This window comes from Leucoraja erinacea, chromosome 9 (assembly GCF_028641065.1).
Source record: "Leucoraja erinacea ecotype New England chromosome 9, Leri_hhj_1, whole genome shotgun sequence".
NCBI lineage: Eukaryota > Metazoa > Chordata > Chondrichthyes > Rajiformes > Rajidae > Leucoraja > Leucoraja erinaceus.
In genome coordinates, this window is record NC_073385.1 from 32,058,233 (window position 1) to 32,083,526 (window position 25,294).

The 25,294-nt window shown below is 41.4% G+C and overlaps 1 protein-coding gene across 1 annotated transcript in view; it reads left to right on the plus strand.

The window, feature by feature from the left end:
* Positions 1 to 25,294, plus strand: part of daam1a (dishevelled associated activator of morphogenesis 1a) — a 137,298-nt gene that overhangs the window by 64,677 nt on the left and 47,327 nt on the right. The window contains exons 4-11 of the mRNA XM_055640503.1: positions 4,724 to 4,813; positions 14,665 to 14,736; positions 18,093 to 18,187; positions 21,017 to 21,350; positions 22,860 to 22,970; positions 23,448 to 23,551; positions 23,635 to 23,701; positions 24,673 to 24,790. Coding sequence (XP_055496478.1) covers positions 4,724 to 4,813; positions 14,665 to 14,736; positions 18,093 to 18,187; positions 21,017 to 21,350; positions 22,860 to 22,970; positions 23,448 to 23,551; positions 23,635 to 23,701; positions 24,673 to 24,790 — 991 coding nt within the window. The remainder of the gene's footprint in view (positions 1 to 4,723; positions 4,814 to 14,664; positions 14,737 to 18,092; positions 18,188 to 21,016; positions 21,351 to 22,859; positions 22,971 to 23,447; positions 23,552 to 23,634; positions 23,702 to 24,672; positions 24,791 to 25,294) is intronic.

The window sequence follows — 25,294 nt, forward strand, 5'->3', positions numbered from 1 at the left end:
GATTAAATAGCTCCTGAAAATTGCTGATCGACATAATTTTCCTCCTGCATCCGCTACATGATGAGTCGAGTGAAGAGTTTAATGTCATATGCATCGGCAATAGAACAAAAAATTCTTGCTGCAGCATTTTTGGCCCTTTAATGCAATAACACAAATAAATATACAATAATAAGTAATGCAATAAATGGAAACCAGATCATAATAAAGCAAAACCGTTGTGCAATCAAAACAAAGTCCGTAGTAGATCATCGCAGTTGAGGTAGGTTTGTGGCTAGTGTTTTGTAGTGTTCAGAGCTTGATGGTTACTGGGAAGAAACTATCCTTGGATGTCATGGTTCTCGGGCTCTTGTACCACCTTCCCAATAGTAGTAGCAAAATAAGAGCATGCTGTGAGTCTTTGATGATATAGGCTGCCCTTTTTGAGGCAGCACCTCCTGCCGATCACTTTGACGGTGGGGAGGACAGTCACTGTGTTGGACTGGGCAGTGTCTATCACTTTCTGCAGCCTCCTTCGTTCCTGGGTGTTAGAGTTACTGAGCCATGCCGTGGTTACAACCAACAAGTTTGCAATAGACCCTATCTCCAGATTGAAGTTAAGCCAGAATGTATCATCTTTCTCGCCCCACTGTGGCACTTTGCCTCCTACTGATTTCCTGGTGCTTATCTACCTTAATGAAAAACTGTTCAAACTCCACTCAAGGTCAGCTCAGTTTGTGCTGTGCTATTTCAGAACCTTATTTCCAGTGGTTTAAGGTGTCAAAGTCTACGGGTCCTATATTAGCTACAACAACCTCTTCCAGCCACGGAATTGGAATGGAAGTCATCCTTGCTGTTGAGTGATTGCTTAAGAAGAGTATAACATAGTGATTAGTTTTTGGAAAAGAAAATCCATTTAATTGCTTGAAAACGATCATCATGCAAATGGAAACCAGTGTCAGCAAGTTAATCTTTGCGCATCATGGTCAAAACAGAACAGACTGCCAGACAGAATAATGAAACTGGGCAAAAACATTCAGACATAATCAGCTGGATGAGTAATTTTAATTATGTTGATTGTTTTCCTCATCTTCCGATATCTTGTCAGAGAAAATAATTGGTTTAAATTTGTAGATGTTGGAGGAACAAGTAGCAATTCAAAAGTAGGAAGTAACCCACAGATGAAGGGATTTAGTTATAAAAAAAACTGCTGGAAGAACTCAGTGCATCTGTAGAGGGAATGGATAGACAATGCTCTGGTTCAGGAGCCTTCTGTTGACTGAAGATTTGTCCCAACCCAAAACATCGCCTTTCCATTTCCTCCACAGATGCTGCGTGACCCGCTGAGTTCTTCCAGCAGCTTGTTTTGCTGACTGATCAAAATCTCTTAATTATATTAACAATAGCCTAGAAAATGATAAGCCATGATCATATTGAATGGTGGTCCTGGCTCGAAGGGCCGAATGGCCTACTCCTACACCTATTTTCCATGTTTATAATTCAATGGAAGGTTGCACTCAGCTGAACTTTTCTGCAATAGTGCATGTAGTGTTGTGCAACCTCGTGAGTCTGCAGCCTCGTGAGTCTCTAAAGGGTTTAGTCAGACTGAGATTGTGGAAAACATGGAAGAGTGGGAATGAAGGGGGATAACCCAGGGGAACCGAGGCTTCATGAGATAACATGGCTGGAAATTTTCCAACAACTTATGAACCTGAAGTTGTTTATTTGGAAATATTTGTCTGGTCAGGCAGCAACCAGAGAAAGAATAAAATGCTGGAAATATTTGTCTGGTCAGGCAGCAACCAGAGAAAGAGAAGTAATCTGTTATTTCAGGACCATCATCTGCTGAGTTGTTTCCAGTTTTATCAATTTTTGTTTGGGATTTCCTGCATTGAGTTTCATTTTCATTACGTTTTCCGTACTGTCACAGAAGAGAGAGGGTGAGGGGGAAAGGTATTGCAAATACACAATAAACAAGTAATGCATTCTTGTACTCTTACCTGGATATGACCGCACATTTAATAAAATAAAAATCAGCAAAATGGCACCGCGTATAAATACTGATTTCCTCGGCAAAATAATGATTTTCAGGTACTAGAATGTTGAAATGCTCTGACAAAACTTGGCAGCTCTGAAATTAACCTACACATTTACACGTCTTTTTTGGGATTTGAGAGGAAACTGGAGCACCCATCAAAGGTAGATAGGGTGGTCAAGTAGGCTTTTGGTACATTGGCCTTCAGTCAGGGTATTGGTGAGGGAACAACTCCTGACTTTTGAAAAGTGCAACAGTTCATAAAAACTCAGAGGACACTTCAAGACTGATAGATGGGAGCCTTTCTGGCAATGTAACACACTGGTCCAGCCAATAGAACTGTTGCTTCACATCGCCAATGACCTGGATCCAATCCTGCCCTCAAGTTGCTCCTTAGAGTTTGCACAATCTGCTCTAATGCATCTTATATCATCTAAGACCCACACTAAAGTCAAAGTCAAAAAAGTATCTTTTATTGCCACACTCTCAACTCACTACTACCATCGAGAAGATGGTATAGGAGATTGTAAACTTTGATGACCAGGTTCGAGAACAACTTCTTCCCAGAAAATATTGGGCACTTGAACACTACAATTGCCTATTGAACATTGCACAACACAGACCATGACCCTGCTGCAGCAGCTAAGTGGTACTAAAGATTTTGTTTTGGATGCACTATGATTGTGCACTGTTATTGTCTGGTTACCAAGTATTACTGGTTATTCATTTATTGTATTATTGAGTATTGTATATTTATTTGTGTGTTGCTGCATAAATGGCCCTTTTGAAAGTCATTGTTCCGTTGCCAGTACATATGACAATTAAACACTCTTGACTCGTCTCATCTCCTAAAGTCATGTGTTTGATGGGTTAACTGATTACTCTAAGATGCCCCTGAAGATCTGGGTGAGTTAATAGGAATGTGGGGAGAGTAAATTAGGATAAGTGTAAGTGGATGGTTGATGAAGTGAGAACTCAGAGGGCCATGGGGCTTATTTCTGTGCAGAGGTACTCCATTTCCAGGAGAAATATCTTTCACTCTCAGTAGCCAAAGACTTACAGTGCCCCGGCATAATTTTGTCGGACATAATACTGAGGTTCAATTATAGGTGATAGGTTTAAGGTCATTGCACCTAATTTGATATGTATGTATTTCTTATTTTAGAACGCAGATTTGTACCATGTTAGGAACAATAAAATCCTTTGTTGATATAATACACTGCACACCATGTGGAATATTAAACAACCTTTTCCCCCTAACTTGATTATGTTAGATGGCTAACATTAGGTTAATTGCTGTCACCGGGGGAGGTTTGAAGACCAATAGATGCTATTATTTAATTTGTATGATGAAGCATAATTAATAAATATTTATTATCTGTTCCCAGTTACATTTAGCAGATGGTAGAAGCTGCCTCCTTGCCATATTGACTGATGATGTGTACAGTGCTATTCATTACTGTGCTCCATAATTTTGAACCATTTCTGGGATCCTCGGGTTCTGGGTCAAAAGAAAATCGATTTTTGTGTTTTTTAATACAGATGGTGGTGGGAGCCTGAAACACGCTGCCAGGGGTGACTCTGGGGGCAGATACAATAGAGACACTTAAGAGGGTTTTAGATAGGCATATGGATAGACATTTGGAGGGATATGAATTGCATACAGACAGAAGATTAGTTTATCTTGGCATCATGTTCAGCACAGACATTGTGGGCTGTATCGTTCTATGTACCTAAGCAAAATGCTATCATTTATAAAAAGTCTCTGGCAAATATTGCTCAGGCCGTTAGTGTTTAAAGAGTGATAGCCAGATAGGAAAAACATTGCTATTTGCGAAGGACCGAATTAACATGCAGTTGTTGATGTAGCTGGTAGCCTTGGAGATAAATAACACGTATTCAATTTTCCAGACTATGAGATGTTTCAATGAGTTTTGTGCATTGGCTCCATAGTTTCTTCAATATTTTGGTTATGGCAGCATAACCTTCAAGGAAAAAATAGATTATATGACCCTATTCTTGAATTTTGAGGATTATCATTTACTTAGGCTGTTATTACGTTTTTGCCATGAGTAGGCTGGATAAGAAAATAAAATGCTACAAGCACTTGGCAGGGTTGAACAGTGTCTGGAGAGAGAAACCAAGTCAGTGTTTTTGGTCAGTCATCTGACCTGCTTACTTCATTAGTCTGGGTAAGAATGGGTAACAAAAAAGTCTGTCAAATTAACGATTCTTTTTGTGAAGTGATCCAAAATATATAAAATGGTTTATGAATGGAGGTAGGTTTTTATAATAATATTTTTTAACTCAATTTATTTCCTGAATCTTCACTGATATTCAATAATTTGAGAGTGAACATTTTTCAGGTGCAAGTAGACTTTATTATCTGATTTGATTGTATTCGGACATCCTGATCAATGATTATTCCTTTATATTTTCTTTTATTCCTTTTTGCTTGGTTGCATGCATTGGTCCCTCCCCTCTTATCTTCTTCCCCCCCCTCCCTAGTGTGTGCACAGTGTTTGCATTTGATCAATTGAATATCTGTAATGCATACAGAGAATGAGTATTTATGGCATTGAGGAGGAAACCAACCACTTGTACCAGTTTAGACCCTCCAAACGTCACCAATTTATTGGGACTGGTAATGAAGGGTAATATTAGTACATGGTACATGTTCCAAGCTCATAACTTTGTACTTTCTCTTCCTAGGATGAACTGGACCTCACTGATAAACATAGAGAAGCCATGTTTGCACTTCCTGCAGAAAAGAAATGGCAGATATACTGCAGTAAGAAAAAGGTGAGTAAAATTAAGATTGCACTTTAAAAAGTTGTTTTTTATTTGAACAAGTTAAAACTTTAGGAACTGGAAGCCAAATGCCATTGTCGCTTATGATTTGTGTCAGCAGAGTGAATTGTATCTTTCACCATTACAGTGGTGCAGTTGGTAGAGCACCAGAGTTAACAGCACCAGAGACCCAGGTTCGATCCTGACATCATGTGCTGTTTGGTGGAGTTGGCACGTTCTCCCTGTGACCGCGTGGGTTTCCTCCGGTTGCTACATTCTCTTCCCAAATTCCAAAAATCAGTTGGCCTCATTTCATTGTCCCTAGTGTGAACGGAGTGGATATGAAAGTTGGTTAACACAGAACTAGTGTGTGCAGGTGATCGATGGCTTGGCATGGACTCAGTGGACCAAAGAGCCAATTTCCATGCTGTACTTCTAAACTAAACTCTTGTTTTCTCCTGTTGTAGATTTTTTTAGAAGTCCCTCTTCATTCTCTCCTTACATATATATCCACACATAGCTAATTTCCCTCATTTACAACTCCAAATGGTCTGATGAAAATTTGCCAGGAGGACACTCAACATATTCTGTGGGGTTGTGCACTATTTTCTTGGGCACTCTCATGTTCATGTGTATGTTCATGTAGTGGCAGGCATGGCAGATTGTGCCATCTGTGCTGAGAGTGGGAGAAAGGATTGAAGCAGAGGAGAATATGATAACAATCTTTTTTTGAGGGGGTAGTGCAGGATGGAACAAAAAAAAGTTAATCTGCCCTGCTGTAATCAAGTTTAAAAATCAATGTCGATAAAATCACCGAAGATTGCATTATTTTTGTAATGGAAGAAGGAAGTTATTATCTATGGATAGAAACGTGTAAAGTTATGAGAGGCATGGATGGTGTAAACAGAACCTTTTTTCCCAGACTTGAAAGGTCGAAGACTAGAGGGCATGGCTTTGAGATGAGAGGGGCAAAGTTTAAGGTGATGCGCGGAGCAAGTTTTTAACACAGAGAGGGGTGGGTGCTTGCAATGTGTTTCCAGGGGTAGTGATGGAGGTAGATAGGATTGTGTGTTTAAGATGATTTTAGATGGGCACATGGATATGCATATAATGGAGGGATATAGATCATGTACAGGCAGATGATATTAGTCTAACCTGGCAATGAATCTTCACTTGCTTAAGTGTGGAATGGTGGTCTAATAGCTTATTTATTTTGATCGCTTATTTCTTTGAAGTAAAAAGCTTAAGGTCTTTAAATAACCATGCACACCATGATTACAGAATAAATACAGCTTTCTTTCCTGGTAATTGCTTTTGGTTTGTTGGTGAACAGATGAAAATCACAAGAGTAACTGTATACATTGGGTTAGCATGGTCTTGGCTCATCCTTTATCTAATTTACACATTTTCCATACTGCTTAAACATAAATCAAAGAAATTTTGCCCATTTTCATATTTTCTGCAGTCATTGAAGAAAGGGTTTTTGTGCGAGTTAACCAGTTCTAGTTTCTATGAACAAGTTTTATTTAATTCTTGTATATATCTGTTTGCATCAATTCACTTAAACATTCACTGCATATTTATCAATTTTTGTTTTCACTAAAATAACATTTGCTCTATGTGCTTGGAACATCATCGAAAGACATTTGGATGGGTACATTGATACAACAGTATCATTATTGCCTCTCACTGGATCTCTCTCTTAGATTGCCCCGTGGAAAGTGAATTTTGAAAATGAGGAATAAACCAACATCAATTTATAACTAAAACTCTGATCTTGTTATCTTCCGGTTTGGCAGTCTTTCTATTTGCGCAAAAAAACGGTTCGCGATACTGCTACGATTTTTCTCCAGTTCACCCACCGTTCTCCTGTGCTGCGAATTCGTTCCGATCGGTTGAATGTCGTAAAAGTTAGTGAGGTTTAAAAATCGTAAAAAACGCGCGTGCGCAGATCGATCACTTCTGCCTTCCAGAGCCGCGCGGATTAGTCTCTTCCCTTGTCACTCCCACTGTCTCACTGCGCCATCGCATCTTTACTGGAGCTGAGACTGGCTGGCGGAGGTTTCCAACCGGACTTTCAGAGGGATCCGAAGCAGCACAGCCCCGCCCCAAGCAGCCGCCCAGCCCCGGAGACCGGACTCAGCCCAGCCTGGAGTCGGAGATGTCGCCAAATGGAAAGCGGATATTCTGATCCCGGCGGAGAAGAACGACCAGCACCCGCTGTGAGTCCCCATTGCACCGCCAATTCCAGCCACTACCCCTCTAGTCCCCCTCGCTGGCTCCCCCCCCCCCCCCCTCCCCTGTACTGCCCCCCTCTCCCTTGGCTGGCTCATCCCCCGTCTTTTCCCCGAGCTCACTCCCCCCCCCTGCCCACACATCCTTCTCTCCCCGCCCCACACACACACCCTGTCCACACACACACACCCTCCTGGGTGCACACACACCCATCTCCCCCTGCCCACACACGCCCCCACCTGTCCCCACATCCCTCCACCCACAACCCCACACACCCCCCTCGCCATACACCCCCCCTCCCCCCCCCCCCCCCCCCCCCCCCCCCCCCCCCCCCCCCCAGGGGAGGGAGTGCTTGGGGATCAGGGGAAATGAGCCACGCCTGCTGAGTTAGGGGCTATGAGTGAGTGGTGGAATGTTGTGTTGGGGAATGGGTTGCATTGGGGGAACAGGTGAGTGGTGGAGTATTGCGTTAGGGAATGGGTTGTGTTGGGGGACCAGGCCTCCCGTGTGACTGGGACCCAACGAGTCCCACTTAGTCTAGTGGTATCTTTAAATATGGGTTTGCAATTCCCTTCAAAGTATGTAATTTATTGAATCGATTGAAAGATATATCATGGAAACAGGTTCTTCGGCACACTAAGTCCACGCCGACCATCGATCACCTGTTCACACTACTTCACACTATGTTATCCCACTTTGGCATCTACTCCCTGCACAAAATAAAGTTAAATGAATCTAATATAGTTGAAAATAAAATACAGCAAAATCTCGACGGAAGAACAAAAATGGAGGTCCAACTTTGCAACCTCTAGGCTGTATGTTTAAGATCTACATTGGTTGAAGCTTGGGACAATCGGGACCAGGGATAAGTAAGATAGACACTGGGCTCTGCAGCTTTTAGTTAGATCGTAGAATATAGAAAACTACAGCGCATGAACAGGCCTTTTGACCCACAATGTTCGTGCCTGAAGTTAAACTAATTTTCTTTGCCTGCACATGATCCATATTTTCTTCCATTCCCTGCAAATCCGTGTGCGTATCTAAAAGTCCCTTAAGCACCACTATCATATCTGCCTCCATCACTACCCCTGGCAGTATGTTCCATGCATCAATGTAAGAAAACAAAAAACATGCTCTATACAACTTTGACCCTCTCACCTTAAAGCTATGCATTCTAGTCTTTCACTTTTTCATTCTGGGGGAAAAAAGGTTTCAGATTATCTACCCTATCTACGTATGCCCCTCATAATTGTAATTATTTATATCAGGTCTCACAGCAATCTCTGGCCTTTCAGAGAAAACAATCCAAGCCTGTCCAATCTCTCCTTAAAGCTAATACTCTCTAATCCAGGCAGTTTTCTAGTAAACATTATTAAATTGCAAATCAACCTTGTTTCTGTGAACTTGCTGCACATCTTTGAGGGATTTTGGCAATGCAATCCCCCTCGGTCAAGGAAAACCCCAATAATCAGGAGAGAAAGACATAATCTTAACATGGAAATGCTCATGGTTTACTCATCCTTCAGTCATTTATGACATTTTTTAGACTCCAGAGACTTCTGGCATAACCTACATGGCATCAGAAGGTCATTTTATATCCAACTATGGACAGGCTTCTAAGCTACATTTTCCTTCCCAGAAACTCTAGTTATGATGTTACAATTTTGGGTAATGTTAACATTATAATGGAAACACTATGCCTGAACCCTCGTGCCGATATACATAACACTCTAATGATCTGCTATCCAACCATTTGGAAATCTCAGTGGCTTGGCGTCTGCCTCGCCAAGTCATCTTCTTAATGCTCCATTTTAATTTGGTGGGAACCCAATTCCTACCCTCCCTTTTGAATAACTGTGTTCATTGGAAATGTATTATTTTATTGCATAACATTTAAAAAGCAAATTAGAAATGTTGGAATATTAAATGTAGTATCCTGAAAGTCTGGAACCATCAAAGTCACAAGTGTGTCGATTATCAGAGTTTTAATGTGAAAAGCAAATGCCTGTGGTTGGAGAGTTTCACTCTTTAGCTAATATTCTGATGTGCTAATTTAATCGACAAGATCTGTCTTTTTATACAGCATTTTGTCACTGTCCCTTGATCGTGGTTACCTGTACCAGAGGAATAAATCTCCGCACTTCAGATCCCCCTCAGCCCTATTTAATACTTCAAATATCCAGCAGACACAATTTTTATCTTCCCCTTTGATAATTAAAATTCTTTGTGTACAAAATACAATTTCTTCTTTCCTGGCCTTCTCCTGCAATGAGCATTTCATTGATCAGTTTAACCTGAATGCAGAACTTTCTCTTACCAGTTAAGGTACCATTTTAAATTTTAATAGTACTAAACTTCCATCGTTTCCACTCTCATTCCAAAATAAATACCTAAGTGTTTCTTCCAGGTCACTGCACTGCAGGTTAATAGCAATCACGGGTTATTATTGCTCTGGGAATGAAATCACCCAGTGTTAAGAGTCCTAGATTCAGGCCCTATTAATAAATCGGTGAGATCTTTAAATAATTGCCTACACTCTTCTCTATTGCCCTTCTATTAATAAATGGCATGCATCCTAAATAAATGGTTAAAGTGTTCAGGGCTTGTCCCACTTTCATGACCTAATTCACGACCTCTGCCGAGTTTGCCCTTGACTCGTACTCGCAGCATGGTCGTCACGAGGTCATAGGTAGGTCGTAGGAGGTCGTGATGCTAGCCGTAGGTACTCGTGGCATTAAGTAGGCCGGGGCGTTTTTGTAGCAGGATGAAAAATGTCCGCGAGTAAAAAAGGTCATGAATTAGGTCGTGAAAGTGGGACAGGCCGTTTAAACCATGCAATTCTTTCAAGAATAACTCCATTGTAAAGTTTTGAATTTTTTTTCTCAGAGAGCACAACATCTCCAATCCAGTGTTTGAGTTTTGTGTAATAACATGAACAAATCACAAAGATAATTTTGCATTGTCATCAAAAATCTAACGTCATGGTTTTTGTTGGTGATTTTTCTGCACTGTCCACTGCAGGCACTTCCTGTCACATTTGCTATGACGGCCATTGAATGGAATGAGCATCTCCTGTTGGGTGGTGCTGCCACTGACTTCGCTGAACTCACTGCGTCATCTTGTTCAACTTCCTGCTCCACCTTTGTCACTGCTGCCAAAACATAACCAGACTGTAGCACAGCACATTATGACTTTCACCTTGTGTCAGCCAGGCCTATATCAGTCCTTCTGCCCTGGGGAATTAGTTAGCGCATGCTTTTTATGTTATCATTTTTAAAGCAAATTAGCAGCTCTTTAATGTAAAGGTTAGAACATTTTATCATATAAAAACATCAAGCATTTGCTTGTTACTAGCATTTGTTCAAACCAACATCTACAATTCCTTGTGTCAATAATTGCTCATTATTGTAGCCACGAGAATCTTCTGCTCTTGTACTTTTGTGTTTGAAATACTCTATGGATCGGTCCACAGCTGAAAGGCAATGATCATATTGAATGGCGGTGCAGGCTCGAAGGGCCGAATGGCCTACTCCTGCACCTATTTTCTATGTATCCATGTATCTATGCAATAGATGCATTCACACACGATGTGGCCCTTCAATTGAACTATTTTCTGCCATTAGATGACCTTCATGTTGTTTTAATTATTTTGAGGGTTTCTCAGTGGTGCAGTTGGTAGAGTTGCTGCCTCGCAGTGACGGGGACCTTGGTTCGATCCTGACATTGGGTGCTGCCTGTGTGGACTTTGCATGTTTTCCCAGTGACTGTGTGGGTTCCCTTTGGGCACTGCTGTTTCCTCCCACATCCCAAATATGTGGGTTTGTAGGTTAATTGGTCTGTAAATGAATCCCCCCAGTGTGCAGATAGGCAATGAGTAAGTGGGATAACATACTGTGGGAAAGTGATCAGTGGACTCTGTAGGGTGAAAGGCCTGTTTCCATGTTGTATCTCTAACAACTAATTATTCAGATCAAGGAAAAGGCTGATGACTTTAATAAATGCATTCTATGACCCTCTGGAATAATGTTTGGAGGAGGGCAGTTTTATGAAAGATCAGTTATTGCTTCATTCCTGCATAACATGGGAAATACGAAGAGCCATCTGAATCTCCGAGTTAAACTAAAAATGAAGCATGTTTTTTCTGGGTATCTCAGCAAGTTATGGCTTATACTTAATGACAGTCGTCTCTACCTGCATTAAGCTAGGCAATTAGTCACTGGTACGGTACATTGAGAATAAACGGGGGTGAGGTTAGGCATCTAAACCATGAAGAAGAGTCTGCAGAAGTGGGAAATACTTACCATTTTCAGAATGGTAATGACTTTTGAAGATTAATTTAGTTCAGTTTAGTTTAGAGATACAGAGCAGAAACAAGCCCTTTGGACCAACGTCCGCCCCGACCAGCAATCCCCACACATTAACACTATCCTATGCACACCAGGGTCAAGTTACATTTTATACCAACCCATACGTCTTTGGAGTGTGAAAGGAAACCGAAGATCTCGGAGATAAGCCACACGGTCACGGGGAGAACGTGCAAACTCCATACAGACAGTAATCTGAGTCAAACCCGGGTCTCTGGTGCTGTAAGGCAGGAACTCTACCACTGCGCCACTGTGCCGCACAAAGTGTTTGGAATGCTACAGGCAGAACATTGTAGTTGCCGATTCTACAAGATGATTGCCTCAAATCTGGAACAGGGAGGGTGGCATCGAGAGATGGTTTAGATTGATACAGAAAAGTTTATCGAGTGCGATATTAATGGAAGCAATGAATCATTGACGAATACAATGGAAACAGACCCTTCGGCCCACGGAGACCACACAGCGTTGCTTATGACACAAATAGGCAAACATTAAACCAGCACTTAATCTATTAAAATTATTAGATTTGTTGACAAATCATCAGCAATTTGAAGCACAGCCAACATAACCAAGGAGCACTTACACCACTGTCATCTCCTGTTCCATCAGGCAGAAGCAGGGGCGGGTGGGGGGTGGGGGGGGGACACAATTTCTTGGCGGTCGTACGCGCATGTGCACACATGAGTGGCTTCGGAGGCTTCGGCCGTGGGCCCTGTGGGCGATAACATCGGGAACTGACCTGGTTTGTGACCGACTCCGAACTCCAGCAACAACAGCGGCTTCAATCGACCCGTTCGCGGGGACTTTCATCGCCTGGCGCAGCTTAAAAACGCCCGCGGGATATTCCATCGCCCGGCGGTGGCTTCAACATCGGGAGCCTTGATCTCCTCGACGCAGCAATTTGACCGCGGCCGATTTTAAGACGGGCCGGGCGATGAAAGGCCCCGCGAACGGGCCAATTCAAGCTCCGCTCTATGATCTTTGCTCCACCAGGACGTCTCCCTCCTCCAATCACTGCGTTCTATCCTCAGTCCCACCCCCGTACTTCCGCCTCTGACCGACATCTCCCTCCTCCAATCATCACGCTGAATCATCATGGTCCCCTCCCACTGCCTGCTGACCGACGTCTCTCTCGTCCAATCGGTGCCCTTGATCATCAGCCCCACCCCCACTGTCTCGCGGAAAGCGGAGATTTTTAATATTTTTTTTCACCGAATTTCAAAATCCGGATTACAAAACATGGGGAGGGGGTGATTTTTCCCCACCTCTCAAATCATGGAGGGGACGTGTCCCCCTGTCCGTCTCTGTCACCAACACCAATATCAAGCATGAAATCATTAAAAAGATGATAAAAGCCAAAGCTCAGTGAATTTTTGTATCCTTTCTTATGACATCCGTACTTTGCTACTTGGACTGAAGTTCGGAACGATCCATAGTAAACTGCAGTCACTTTTTTTTCATTCAAGTTTACAACTTCCTCCAACCCAGCAACATTTGGAGGTTTTGTGATCAGTTTAAACTGCTTAGTCTTACAGCAGCTGACTGAACAAATAATCTTAAACATTGCATCAAATGTGAGGATTTGTAAAGAGAGATATTAGCCATTTTCCAACAGATTGATCTCTATAACATTGAAAGACACAGCTGAATTTCTGAATGAAAATGATGGGCAAAACTCCACAGTTGATTGTTAATTGGTTGTATGTGGTGATTTTACTGATCTAAATTGCTGCCAAATCTTAAATGATGCAGAGAAATGCCTGATGATCCCATGCGTGAAGTTGAGAGATAACACGAGTTTAATTGTCCAATGTACCAAAACCAGAACAACAAAATTCATACTTGCAGCACGTCACAGGCTTGTAAACACAGTAGCGTTTTAGATAGGATTGGATCTGATCTTCAGAGATATGGTGGACATTTATGTTTAAAGATTGGTTCTTGTTGCCTTTCTGACGCTCGTGTAGAATGACACACCTTTTTCACTTCTGTGCTGGATAATTTGTTTTGTATTTCATTTTGGCTGGGGGAATAGGGTGCCAGCGATGATTGTTATCTTTTGCTGCTGTGGCCATCTTTAGGTTGTGGAAAATCTGATAATGTCCTAACTGCAGGCACGCTGTGGTTTATTGAATAAAAGGAGTGGGATAATTTAACGTAAAGTTCATGCGTGCTATAAGTTTGAAGACTTTGGGGGTGGGGGGGGGAAAGGCTTTGTGTTTATAAACCAAAATGATTTTTCTCTTTGATTTAGTCTAGTATAACCTCTGCTCAGTACACTGTCTCAACTTTTGAGGGGCTGTTTAATGTTTTATTTGCCACACTCCAGGTGATGCATATCATATTATTTCTGAAATCTGCTTTTTTTTAATTGGTGTTGCCTGATCCGTTGAGTTTCACATCCACTCCCTATACGTTAGGGGTAATTTATAGAGGACAAATAGCCCACAAACCCGCACGCCTTTGAGATGTGGGAGAAAACTTGAGCACCCGGAAGAAACCCACATGGTCACAGGGAGAACGTGCAAATTCCCCACAGATGGCACCTGAGGTCAGGATCATAGAAACATAGAAAAGAGGTGCAGGAGTAGGCCATTCGTGCCAGCACCGCCATTCAATATGATCATGGCTGATCATCCAAAATCAGTACCCCGTCCTGCTTTCTCCCCATATCCCTTGATATCTAACTCTCTCTTGAAAACATCCAGTGAATTTGCCTCCACTGCCTACTGTGCCAGCGAATTCCACAGACTAACAACTCTCTGGCTGAAAAGGTTTGTTCTCATCTCAATCTTAAATGGTCTACCCCTTATTTTTGCACTATGACCACTGGTTCTGGACTCCCCCAACATCAGGAATATTTTCCCTGCACCTAGCCTGTCCAATCCATTAAGAATTTTATGCTACTATAAGATCTCCAATGAATATAAGGTCAGTCGATCCATTCTTTCATCATATGTCAGTCCTGCCATCCCAGGAATTAACCTGGTGAAGCGATCCTTATTCTGAGAGGAAACACAGTAGAAGTACAATGACTTTTGAATGTCATTAGCACATAAAAATGCACAATTTTCTCATTGAAACATGGGTTTTCTATCGACTATAACTTGATTTATTGAATTTTAATCCGTATTTGTCCATATTTTCGACAAAGGAATCGTCAAGTCAAGAGTGTTTTATTGTCATATATCCCAGACACACTTTCTTCTTTCAGTTGGCTTCACTATATTCACGTCACTGTTTTGTGAAATCTTTCTTTTACAGGAACAAGAAGAAAATAAAGGAGCAACAAGTTGGCCAGAATTTTACATTGACCAACTAAATTCGATGGCAATTGTGAGTATTTTTTTACTTTGCTTTATATTTATAAATGTGCACAATCTTTCCATATTCTCCAGAGATATTGCCTATTCCACAGAGTTACTCCAGCATCTTGCACATTTTTTTTTATCCAGCATTTGCAACCAGCATCTGCAGTTCCTTGTGCCTCTATAATCATTAAATTTTGTTAAAATTCTGTCAGCACATTTCTACAGTAAAATTGTTTGAAGACATTGAGGAAGAAGTTCTTCTTTGGTCGCATAATCAAACTCATTGAAGGCAAAGGCACTATAAACGTAACAACAGCTGTTACTTGTTTAGTATCAGCAGCCAAATACTGTCTTCTCTCACTTACATTTAATGACGTGAGGTGAGAAGTTAATACCAAAATTTCACATACCTGATTTCCCACCATTGACTCAATCTACACGTCTCGCTGCCTTGGAAAAGCAGCAACATAATCAAATACGTCCCCTCCTCCCCGCTCTTGTCCATTTGAAGATACAGAAGCTTGAAGGCGTGCACCACCAAACTTGGGAACTGCTCTTCCCCTCTTATCAGGTTTCTGAATGGTCTTTCCATAGGCTAGGGGGACTGTCCGTTTCACCTCTACCCCATTGCCGACATTGGAGTTTCTCTATGGAACTGATGTACTACAATGCTGAGAACTATATTCTGCAGTCTGTATCTTCCCCATTGCTTTACCTATTTACTTGAATTTGACTTGTCTGTATTTATGTATAGTATTATCGGATCTATTTGGATTGCAAGCAAAACAAAGATTTTCATTGTACCATGGTACCCATGTGACAATAAACGTAAACTTAAATGTATAGCTTTATGTTTCTATCAATCCTTTCACTCTTACACTTTGGTGATTGTGGAATCTTGTACCTTCAGCTCTGGACTCTGGTGGTTAATTTCACATGCATTTCTGAACCAACAATACTTTCCCGAGAGTATTCATATCTTGCAAATAGTTACTTAATGCATTCCCTGAATACTAGAATGTTAAGACATTTGTGCATGAAAACAAATTGACCATTGAAGTCTTTGCTCATGAATTGCAGGACTTTTTTTTCACACTAAAGTGCAGTGTATATCTTGGTCATCAACGTTCAGATTAAAAAAATAAAATCTTAATTCTTTCCCACGGGCTGCCGTCCTCCACCAACTCCAAGTTGGACTTCAGTTTGCAGGAAATGGGTGCTTTTCCAATTATTCAAGTGTGTTCAATTGTCATAAGTAATGGAATAATAACATTCTTACTTGCTGCACCATAGAGGCACAGATGCAAAGCACACATATAAATATACGATTATCAATAATACAAAACATTAATAATCAGTTTATATATTTGATATATTTATATGCTTTAATATTCTTAAGTGTGATGTAATCAGAATGTATTCTTAATAATTAAACAAGGGACTGGAAACAGTAAAGGGCCTTTGTTTCCACGTCTGCAAGTAGCTAAATTTGATAATTTACTGGAATAATGTCAAAGTGCTCATTGTTAAGTTATGACCAATGTGAAATAAACGTGTTCAGAAAGTTGGGGGTTTGCTTAATGGAGGTATTTAAAGTGACAAAGAGTAGAGTAGATGAATTATTTCCTCTGTTGGTGAAATCCAAAATTATGTTACACAGTCTTAAAATGAAAGCTAACCGTTCAGGAATAAAGTGAGAAACTTTTTTTTGCATAGTTAGTGCAAGTCCATCCACTGATTATGAAGAAGGGCCTCGACCCGAAACATCACCCATTCCTTCTCTCCAGAGATCCTGCCAGTCCTGCTAAATTACTCCAGCATTTTGTGTCTACCACTGATGATGGGGTCAGTTGAAATTTCCTATGGAATATGTGATCACCAGAAGTAGATTGTTAGGTGAAAGTATCAAAAGATGTTTTGAAGAAAAAGAAATTGTCAAAGTGCATTGTAGGCATCATCTATTGATGATCATCTGGCAGAATAGTTATTGCTTTTCCTGCCTTGCCAAGAACAAATAATTAGCTTCTCAAACACATTTGTGCTGCACTGACTCATTTGACCACCTGTTCTGCGGTAGTGCCAAATGCCATTCAAGATGATTTTTTCTCTTGATTGATGCCAATTTAATTACTTTGGTTTGTTTTTCTATGCAATCATATAAGCAACCCAGCCCAGAGTAATCTGTTGATATGGCGAAAAGGCCTTTCATATGATAGTACGTGTGATGATTATTATCAATCAAATAGTCATACTTCATCTCCCAGAAGTTTAGTTTAGTTTAGTTTAGAAATACAGTACGGAAACAGGCCCTTCGGCCCATCGAGTCAGCACCAACCAGCGATCCCCACACATTAACACTATCCTACACACTAGGGACAATTTACGCTTATACCAAGTCAATTCACCTACAAACCTCTGTGTCTTTGGAGTGTGGGGGGAAACCGAAGATCTCAGAGAAAACCCATACGGTCACGGGGAGAACACAAAGCTCCATACAGACAGCACCCATAGTCCGGATCGAACCCAGGTCTCTGGCGCTGCAAGTGCTGTAAGGCAGCAACTCTACCGCTGTGCCACCATGCCGTTCATGAACATTAGTTACCATGATTTAGAATGAACCAATTCCATTGTAGTAATTGTCATCAACTGCAGCTCCACAAAGCCAGTATCTTTCTCAGAACATCTTCCTTTCACTGTGTTGGGAACTATACCAGAAACTTGTCAAGACTCAGGAATGTTTAATTGACAACGGAACAATGAAATTCTTACGTGCAGTAGCACACAATACATAAGTAATATATTATAAACAAAAGGCTAATAAATCATTGCCCAATACTAGAGCAATAGAAAGCCCTTGTCCTTAGTACAACCAAGACAGTCTGTAGTTCATCGTAGAGGTTAGTGTTGTGTAGTGTTCTAGAGCCTAATGGTTGTTGGTGAAAAAGCTATTCTTGAATCTGATTGTCATAGTTTCCAGACCTTCCCAATGATAGGAGTGAATTGAAAATGTGTGTGATGTTTGATGAAACTGGCTGCGGTTTTGAGGTAGTTCCTCCTATAGATTCCTTCAATGGTGGTTATGTTAAACCCAAAATTTGTTTAATTGGGTGTAAAACTGGGCGCCAAATTGCAGTCATAAAACCTTCTGCTAACGTGATGTGAAGCATGGCGTGCACCTTTGCATATGGCCTTAAAAAAAAAAGAAAAATGAAATGATTCAATTTATTGTCATTGTCAGTGTACAGTACAGAGACAACGAAATGCATTTTTAGCATCTCCCTTGAAAGGGAGACACAGGGCGTCGCGGTGTGCCCGCGCCTGCCGCCATACATGGTTAGTGAGAGTACTAAATTCCTGAGCTCATCATTCATTCCTTTTCAGAGGAAATCGCTCCTGGCTTTGGAAAAAGAAGACGAGGATGAAAGGAATAAAACCATTGAGAGTTTGAAGACAGCACTACGAACTCAACCCATGAGGCAAACTATTCTTGATCTTATCCTCGCATGACTGAGAAAAATAGTGGAAAATAATGTTAATTCAACAAAAAAATGATGTTGATGTGCATTGGTCAACGCTCTGTTGAAGTTTTTGCTGATTTTCTCTTTTAATGGATACCGTCTCCTGAGGTTCTTAAGTTAAATAAGAACAAAAGAAATGGTAGTGGGAGTATGCCAGTTGATATCACAATCCTGCTCATTGCTGATCACATCTTGCATCAACATCATTTTCCTTTGTTCACCTTGTATCCCTTGTCTTCTTGTACTTAAAATGTCTGTTGATCTCCACTGTGAAAATCTGCAATAATTCTGTCACCACAGCATTCTGTGGTAGACAGTCTCATAAATTCATGACCCTCTGAGAAATGTCCTTCCTCTTTATCCCTATTTGTAATGGGTGACCCTTGTTCTGAAGCCACAGCCCTAGGTTGGCGATTCTGCCCACGCCCACCACCCTTCCATAAAGGGAACACCGTCTGGCATCCTTCCTGTTGGAATCTTTTACGTGTGAGACACATCACCTATTTATTTTTTAATCCCATCTGCTAAACCTTAGCTCACACAAAAAGCCATTCATCCCAGAAATCAAATTGCATCCACTGCAAGTACCTCCTTTCTTAAATATCAGGTAGGGTCCTGGCCTGAAACATTGCTTGTTTTCAGTCTGAAGTACGGTCCTGGCCCAAAACGCCGTCAGTCTATTCCCTCCACAGGTGCTGCCAGACTCACTGACTTCATCTAGCACTTTGTGTTTTTGCTCTTTCTTAAATATTGGCTGTTCACTTAGTAAAATGAAACAATGTAAAATCTTGATTTCATCCTAGCTCTGTTGTCCAGTCCTTTCAGACCTACATCGAGACACCTTGCATGCTCTTCAACCCTTCAATAACTTTCAATATCTAATCCCTGATTGCCTCATTTGTACCATGGACATCAGTCCCTTTTCACTCTGCTCCCCCACTGGGAAGGTCTCAAAATCGTCCAGTTCTTCCTTGAACAGAGACCCGATCAGTTTACTAACGCTCTCTTCCGCCTGGCAGAGCTTGTCCTCGCCTTCAACAACTTTTGACTCCTCTCACTTTCTCCAAGTTAAAGGTGAAGCCATGGGCCCCAGCCACGCCTGCCTTTTTGTTGGTTATGTTGAACAATCCTTGTTCTGAAAGTACACATGCTCCAGCACCTTCTCTGCTACGTTGACAACTGCATCAGAGCTATCTCCTGTACCCATGCAGAACTCATTGATTTCATTGGCTTTACCACGAACTTCTACCCGATCCTCAAATTCACTTGGTCTATCTCTGACACCTCTCACCCCTTTCTTGATCTCTCTCTGTCTCCATCAAAGGAGACTACTGACTGACATCTACTACAAACCCACATCCTCCCACCCTGCCTCTTGCAGAAAAGCTATCGCCTAGTCTCAATTCCTCCGTCACTGCCACACCTGCTCCTTCGATGAGGCTTTCCATTCTGGGACATCCAAGATATTCTCTCTCTTTACATTTCTTTACCTTTCTTTCATTCCACCAGTCCCTGCATCCCACACAGCATTCTCCAACATTTCTGCCACCTTCAATGTATTCCCATCTGCAGAGATCACTCCTTCCGGACCTCCTTGGTTTACTTCCAGGTATTTTTCCCTGCAACCATAGGAGATATAACACCTGTCCCTACACCTCTTCCATCCATCCAGGGACCCCAACCGCTCTTCCAGGTGAGGCAGTGAGTCACATACACTTCCTTTCATCTTATCTACTGCATTCGGTGTTCATGATGTAGCCTCCTGTACATCAACGAGACCGAGCATAGATTTGGCAACTATTTGCTGAACACTTGCGCTTAGCCGACCAAGGCCTACTGGATCTGCTGGTTGCTAACCATTTTAATTCCTCTTCCCATTCCAATACCAACCTTTTGGTCAGCTTACAGTGTGAACATTGATTTATCCAATTTTAGGTATCTAACCTAAAAACTACCCTTTCCTTATTTTCCTTCCTTCTTTCCTCCCCACCCCCCTTCCCTTGGCCCCACACAAACTCTCATCTATTTCTCTCCTTCCCTTTCTCCTCCCACCAATATGTCTTCCTCTGGCTTCGCAATTCGCACCTCTTCTATCCTTATCTCACAATCTTTGTATTTTCATCGATAACCTTTGTCGTACAATCTGTCTATATATAATCTGTCTATATACCCTTATCTACATCAAGCATAACTTTCACTTGTTCCCTTGCCTCTGCTCTCCCACAAAGTCTATACAGGTGACCCTAAGATGCTGAATATCTGTGTTATTAGAATACGATCTGTATTGTAATTTAGCTCAGTGCAATGCTTGCTTTATTACTTGCTTATTTACCTACTTTTTAAAAAAAATTTAAATTCTGTATCTCAAATTTTGTGAATTTTATAAGGAAACATTTCCAATAATCTGAGTAGTGTAATGGGGGAGTCACCCGTATCAATATTTTCTAGCACAGGAAATATTTTTGTTTTCATTCATCTGGAAGGAGATGGGTATTATGTATTTTTACTTAAATTGTATGGACTCAACAGGGTATATCCTTTATTGAAAAAAAAAAGACACAAAGTGCTGGAGTAACACAACAGGCCAGGCAGCATCTCTGGAGAAGATGGATTGGTGACATTTTTGGTTTGGACCCTTGTTATCCATGTTCTCCAGAGATGTTGCCTGACCTGCTGAGTTACTCTAGTACTTGTGATTTATTTTTGGTAAACCAGCATCTGCAGTTCCATTTTGTCTAGGATATATCATGTGCACTCTTTGAATGATGATGTTCTTGCTTTTGGCAGGTTTGTTACCAGATTCATTGACTTGGATGGGTTAACGTGCATTCTCAACTTCCTGAAAAGTATGGACTATGAAACTTCAGAATCTCGAATACACACTTCCCTCATCGGCTGCATTAAAGCACTCATGAACAACTCTCAGGGCAGGGCTCATGTTTTGGCTCACGTGGAGAGCATTAATGTCATTGCCCAAAGTCTGACCACGGAGAATATAAAGACTAAAGTGGCAGTCTTGGAAATTTTGGGTGCTGTGTGTCTGGTGCCAGGCGGGCATAAGAAGGTATTGGAGGCAATGCTACACTACCAGAAATTTGCCAGTGAGAGAACGCGCTTCCAGGTACAGTGAACCTGTTCATTATGCACTGCAAGATGAAAGCGAGCATTTCATTTAATTGGTGACAAGTTAATGCATGTAAAAATCTGAGTTGGCTATTTTAATCCTGAAGTAAATCATAAATCATTAATCATAAAATAAAATCAAATTTTCCTGTGACAGGCTTTTCAGTCGAGCCACTTACAAGATACAAGATACAAGATACAATTTATTTGTCATTTGGACCCATTGAGGTCCAAACAAAATGACTTAGTTTACTTTTTGAAGATTTAGCCAGCCAGATGTAACACGGGTTTGTTATCTTGGGGAATGCAAACATATCAAAAGTTAGTATCAAGAATCCAGTCAAGAGTTGTTAATTGACATAGGTACTGATAATGGAACAATGACATTCTTACCTAGAGCAGCATAATAGGCCTGTAAACGCAATTCTCAGAGACAATATAATAAACAATAATTCAATAAATTATAAATCCCAGTACTAGAGCCAAAAAAAAGCGCAAAGTCCTTAGTGCAACCAAAGACTCTAGTTTATTGCCGAGCTCCTAGTGACCTTTTACCCACAATGCTTATCAAGATTCTGTCTACCATTATCTCAAGTGTATACAAATATGCCGTTTCCAATATCCTTCAAGGAGGAGAGTTTAGAACACATAAGATCATTGCAAGTAGAAAATATCATCTTGTGTCTTAAATGGATGACCCGTTATGTTGAAAGCATGAAGCTGTAAAACATAGAACATAGAAGGGTACAGCATTGGAAAGGCCCTTTGGCCGGCAATGTCTGTGCCGAATTTGATGCCAAGTTAAACTAATCCATGCACGTGATCCATATCGCACCATCCCCTGCATATCCATATGACTATCTGAAATCTTCTTAAAAGCCACTATCGTATCTGGTTCCAGTTCCAGTTTCTTCCACAATGTAAATTTCCCTCCATATCCACACTCTCAAATATCCTCAGGATAATTTCTTTCAATCCAATTAAATGCTGTGGACTAGCCTGTTCAAGCTCTCCTCATTGGACAAGTTGCTCAATCTAGATATTTCCAGAGCAAGTTAATGGCACTGCTTCCCCCACACTTGCATCCTTAAATAAGAGGACCAGGTCTGTGGAGAATATCCTGGGGGATTGGGGCAGGTTGGACTGAGGTGGCTAGGCCATGGCTAGGTACTGGCTGATAGATTACTGTGGATAAATGGGAAAGCAGATTCGAGGTTACGATCAGATGAATGCTGACTTTATTAAATGATGGAGCAAGCTCAAGAGGCTCTGTTGTCTCCTCCTAATCTTAATTCAATATTGTGAGCTGATGTCCCATTTAGTTGCTTTACCTGCATGCCGTTGTGTAGCCAACTTTTCTAAGGCATCCAGATCTCTCAACATTTCTCTGTCAATGCAATATCTAGATTACTGTAAAGATTTATCTGTTATTTGGTAGTGTGGGAGAATTTGCTCAAACGATAGAATTTAAAAACAAAACAAAAATGGTACATCTTTTTCCCATCAGACTCTAATCAACGACTTGGACAGAAATACAGGAAGATACAAAGATGAAGTGAACCTTAAAACTGCTGTCATGTCTTTCATTAATGCTGTGCTAAGCCAAGGTTCAGGAGAGGTAGGAAATGTCTTCTCGGCCATTGGGGGGGGGGGGGGGGGGTTTAAACTAATCTCATATGGATCATGGTCCATATCCCTCTGTTCCTTGCATATCCATGTACCAATCCGAAAGCTTCATAAATGCCACGATCGTATCTGCCTCATCCACTGCCACCGGCAGCACATTCCAGGCACCCACTACTCTTTGTAAATATTTCCACACGGGGGGGTGGGGGGGAAGGTTCTGACTGACCATCAGATCCCCACTCCACCTCCGACGCTCCAGAGAAAACAATGTGTTGGTCCAATCTCTCCTTATAGGTAATACCCTGTAATCCAGACAGCATTGTGATAAACCTCTAGTGCAGAATGACTTGTAATCTGCCATTTCTGTGATTGACCAATTTCAATCCTTTTATCCATCATGTAGATTTTTAAATGTCTAACTGTGGGTAATGTAAAACTTGTAATTGTGTTCTTTGTTTTGTTTCAATAGGAAAGTCTTGATTTCAGAGTGCATCTCCGATATGAATTTTTAATGTTAGGTATTCAACCTGTTATTGACAAATTACGTGAACATGAAAATGCAACTTTAGATAGGTTAGTGGACTTTATGTATTGAGCTTCATTTATTGAACATTTGCTGCTGATGTGTTTGAAACTAACTTCAATGATTTGTTTAGGCATTTAGATTTCTTTGAGATGCTGAGAAATGAGGATGAAATGGAAGTAGCAAAAAGATTTGATGTGGTAAGTAGATGGATTTTTGCTGAAATAACTTAAATAGGTGGTTTTGTGGACTGTAAAGGTGGTTATCAAGAATTACAGCAGAGTTTTGATCATCTGGGCAGGTGGGCCGAGGAATCGCAAATGGCGTTTAATTCGAATAAGTGCAAAGTGCTACATTTTGGGACATTGAGCTAAAGCAGGACCTACACAGTTTATGGAAGTGGTGTGTTGTGGAGCAGAGGGATCAAGGACTGCCTGCATATTATCCCGAAAGTGGCTTCACAGGGAGAGAGGACAGTGAAGAAGGCTTTTGACATGCTGGCCTTTGTTCGTCACTTAGAGAACAGAATATAACAGATGGGATTTAATGCCACAGTTGCACAAGATGTTGGTGAGGCCACGCTTGGAGTATTGTGTTCAGTTTTGGTCATCCTGCTATGGGAATGATGCCATTAAGCAAGAAAGAGTGCAGAGAAGATTTACAAGTCTGTTCCCAGGACTCGAGCGCCTAGGCTGTGGAGAAAGGTTGGGTTAGGACTTTATTCTTTGGAGTGCAGGAAACTGAGAGGTGATATTATAGAGGTGTATAAAGAAATGAGGGCAATAGTTAGGGTGAATGCACAGCCTTTTTCCCAGGGTAGGATTAGGGTTAAGGTGAGATGGCATAGGTTTAATTTGAGATATAAATAAATTAATAGATTCAATGGGCAACTTTTTCACACACAGAGTGATGGGTATATAGAACGAGCTGCCAGAGAAAGTAGTCAAGGCTGGTACAATAATAACATTTAAAAGACTTTTGGACAGGCACATGGTTAGGAAAGGTTTTGAGGGACATGGGCCAAATGGGACTAGCTTAGATGTGGTGTCGCACATAGGTATGTTGGGCCGAATGGGCTGTTTCCATGCTGTAGGACTCTATTATGTGCTGTTCCTGCTGATTGTCGTATAAAGTTTGTTCTGTTAACCTGGTGCGAATAATCTTACTTCAGGTACACATCGACACAAAAAGTGCTACCCAGGTGTTTGAACTAGTGAAGAAAAAAATCAGCCACACAGATGCATACCCGCACTTTATGTCAATTCTCCATCATTGGCTTCAGATGCCATGTGAGTACCGTTTGGAATTGGTGAGGTAGAATGTTATTAAATCTCCAATGGAAGAGTGAGTAACATGGAGCAAAGCGTGTCGCCATCTGAAGTCCTGTCAAATAGTTAGCATGGACTTGACATCGAAACTATCCTCAAAATTCCGCTTCCTTAATAAGGATTAGACATGGTTCAATTGAATGTTAAGATGCTTACAATGGTGTTACTTTAATTCCTCTAAAAGAGTCAGCACAGTGATGCAGCCGTTAGAGCTGCTGCCCCACAGTGCCAGAAACCTTGGTTTGATCCAGCCCTCGGGTGCTAGTTGGCTAGTTTCCATGAGAGTCCACAGCTCAGGTGCTATTCCTGTTGAAAGCAATACAAAACATCCAGGTGGCAGAGTGGCACAGCTGGTGGAGCTGCTGCCACACAGTGCCAGAAACGCGGGTTCCATCTTGACTTCTTTGAATGAAGTTTGCACATTCTCCCTGTGACCACGTGTGGGTTCTGTCTGGGTGCTCTGGC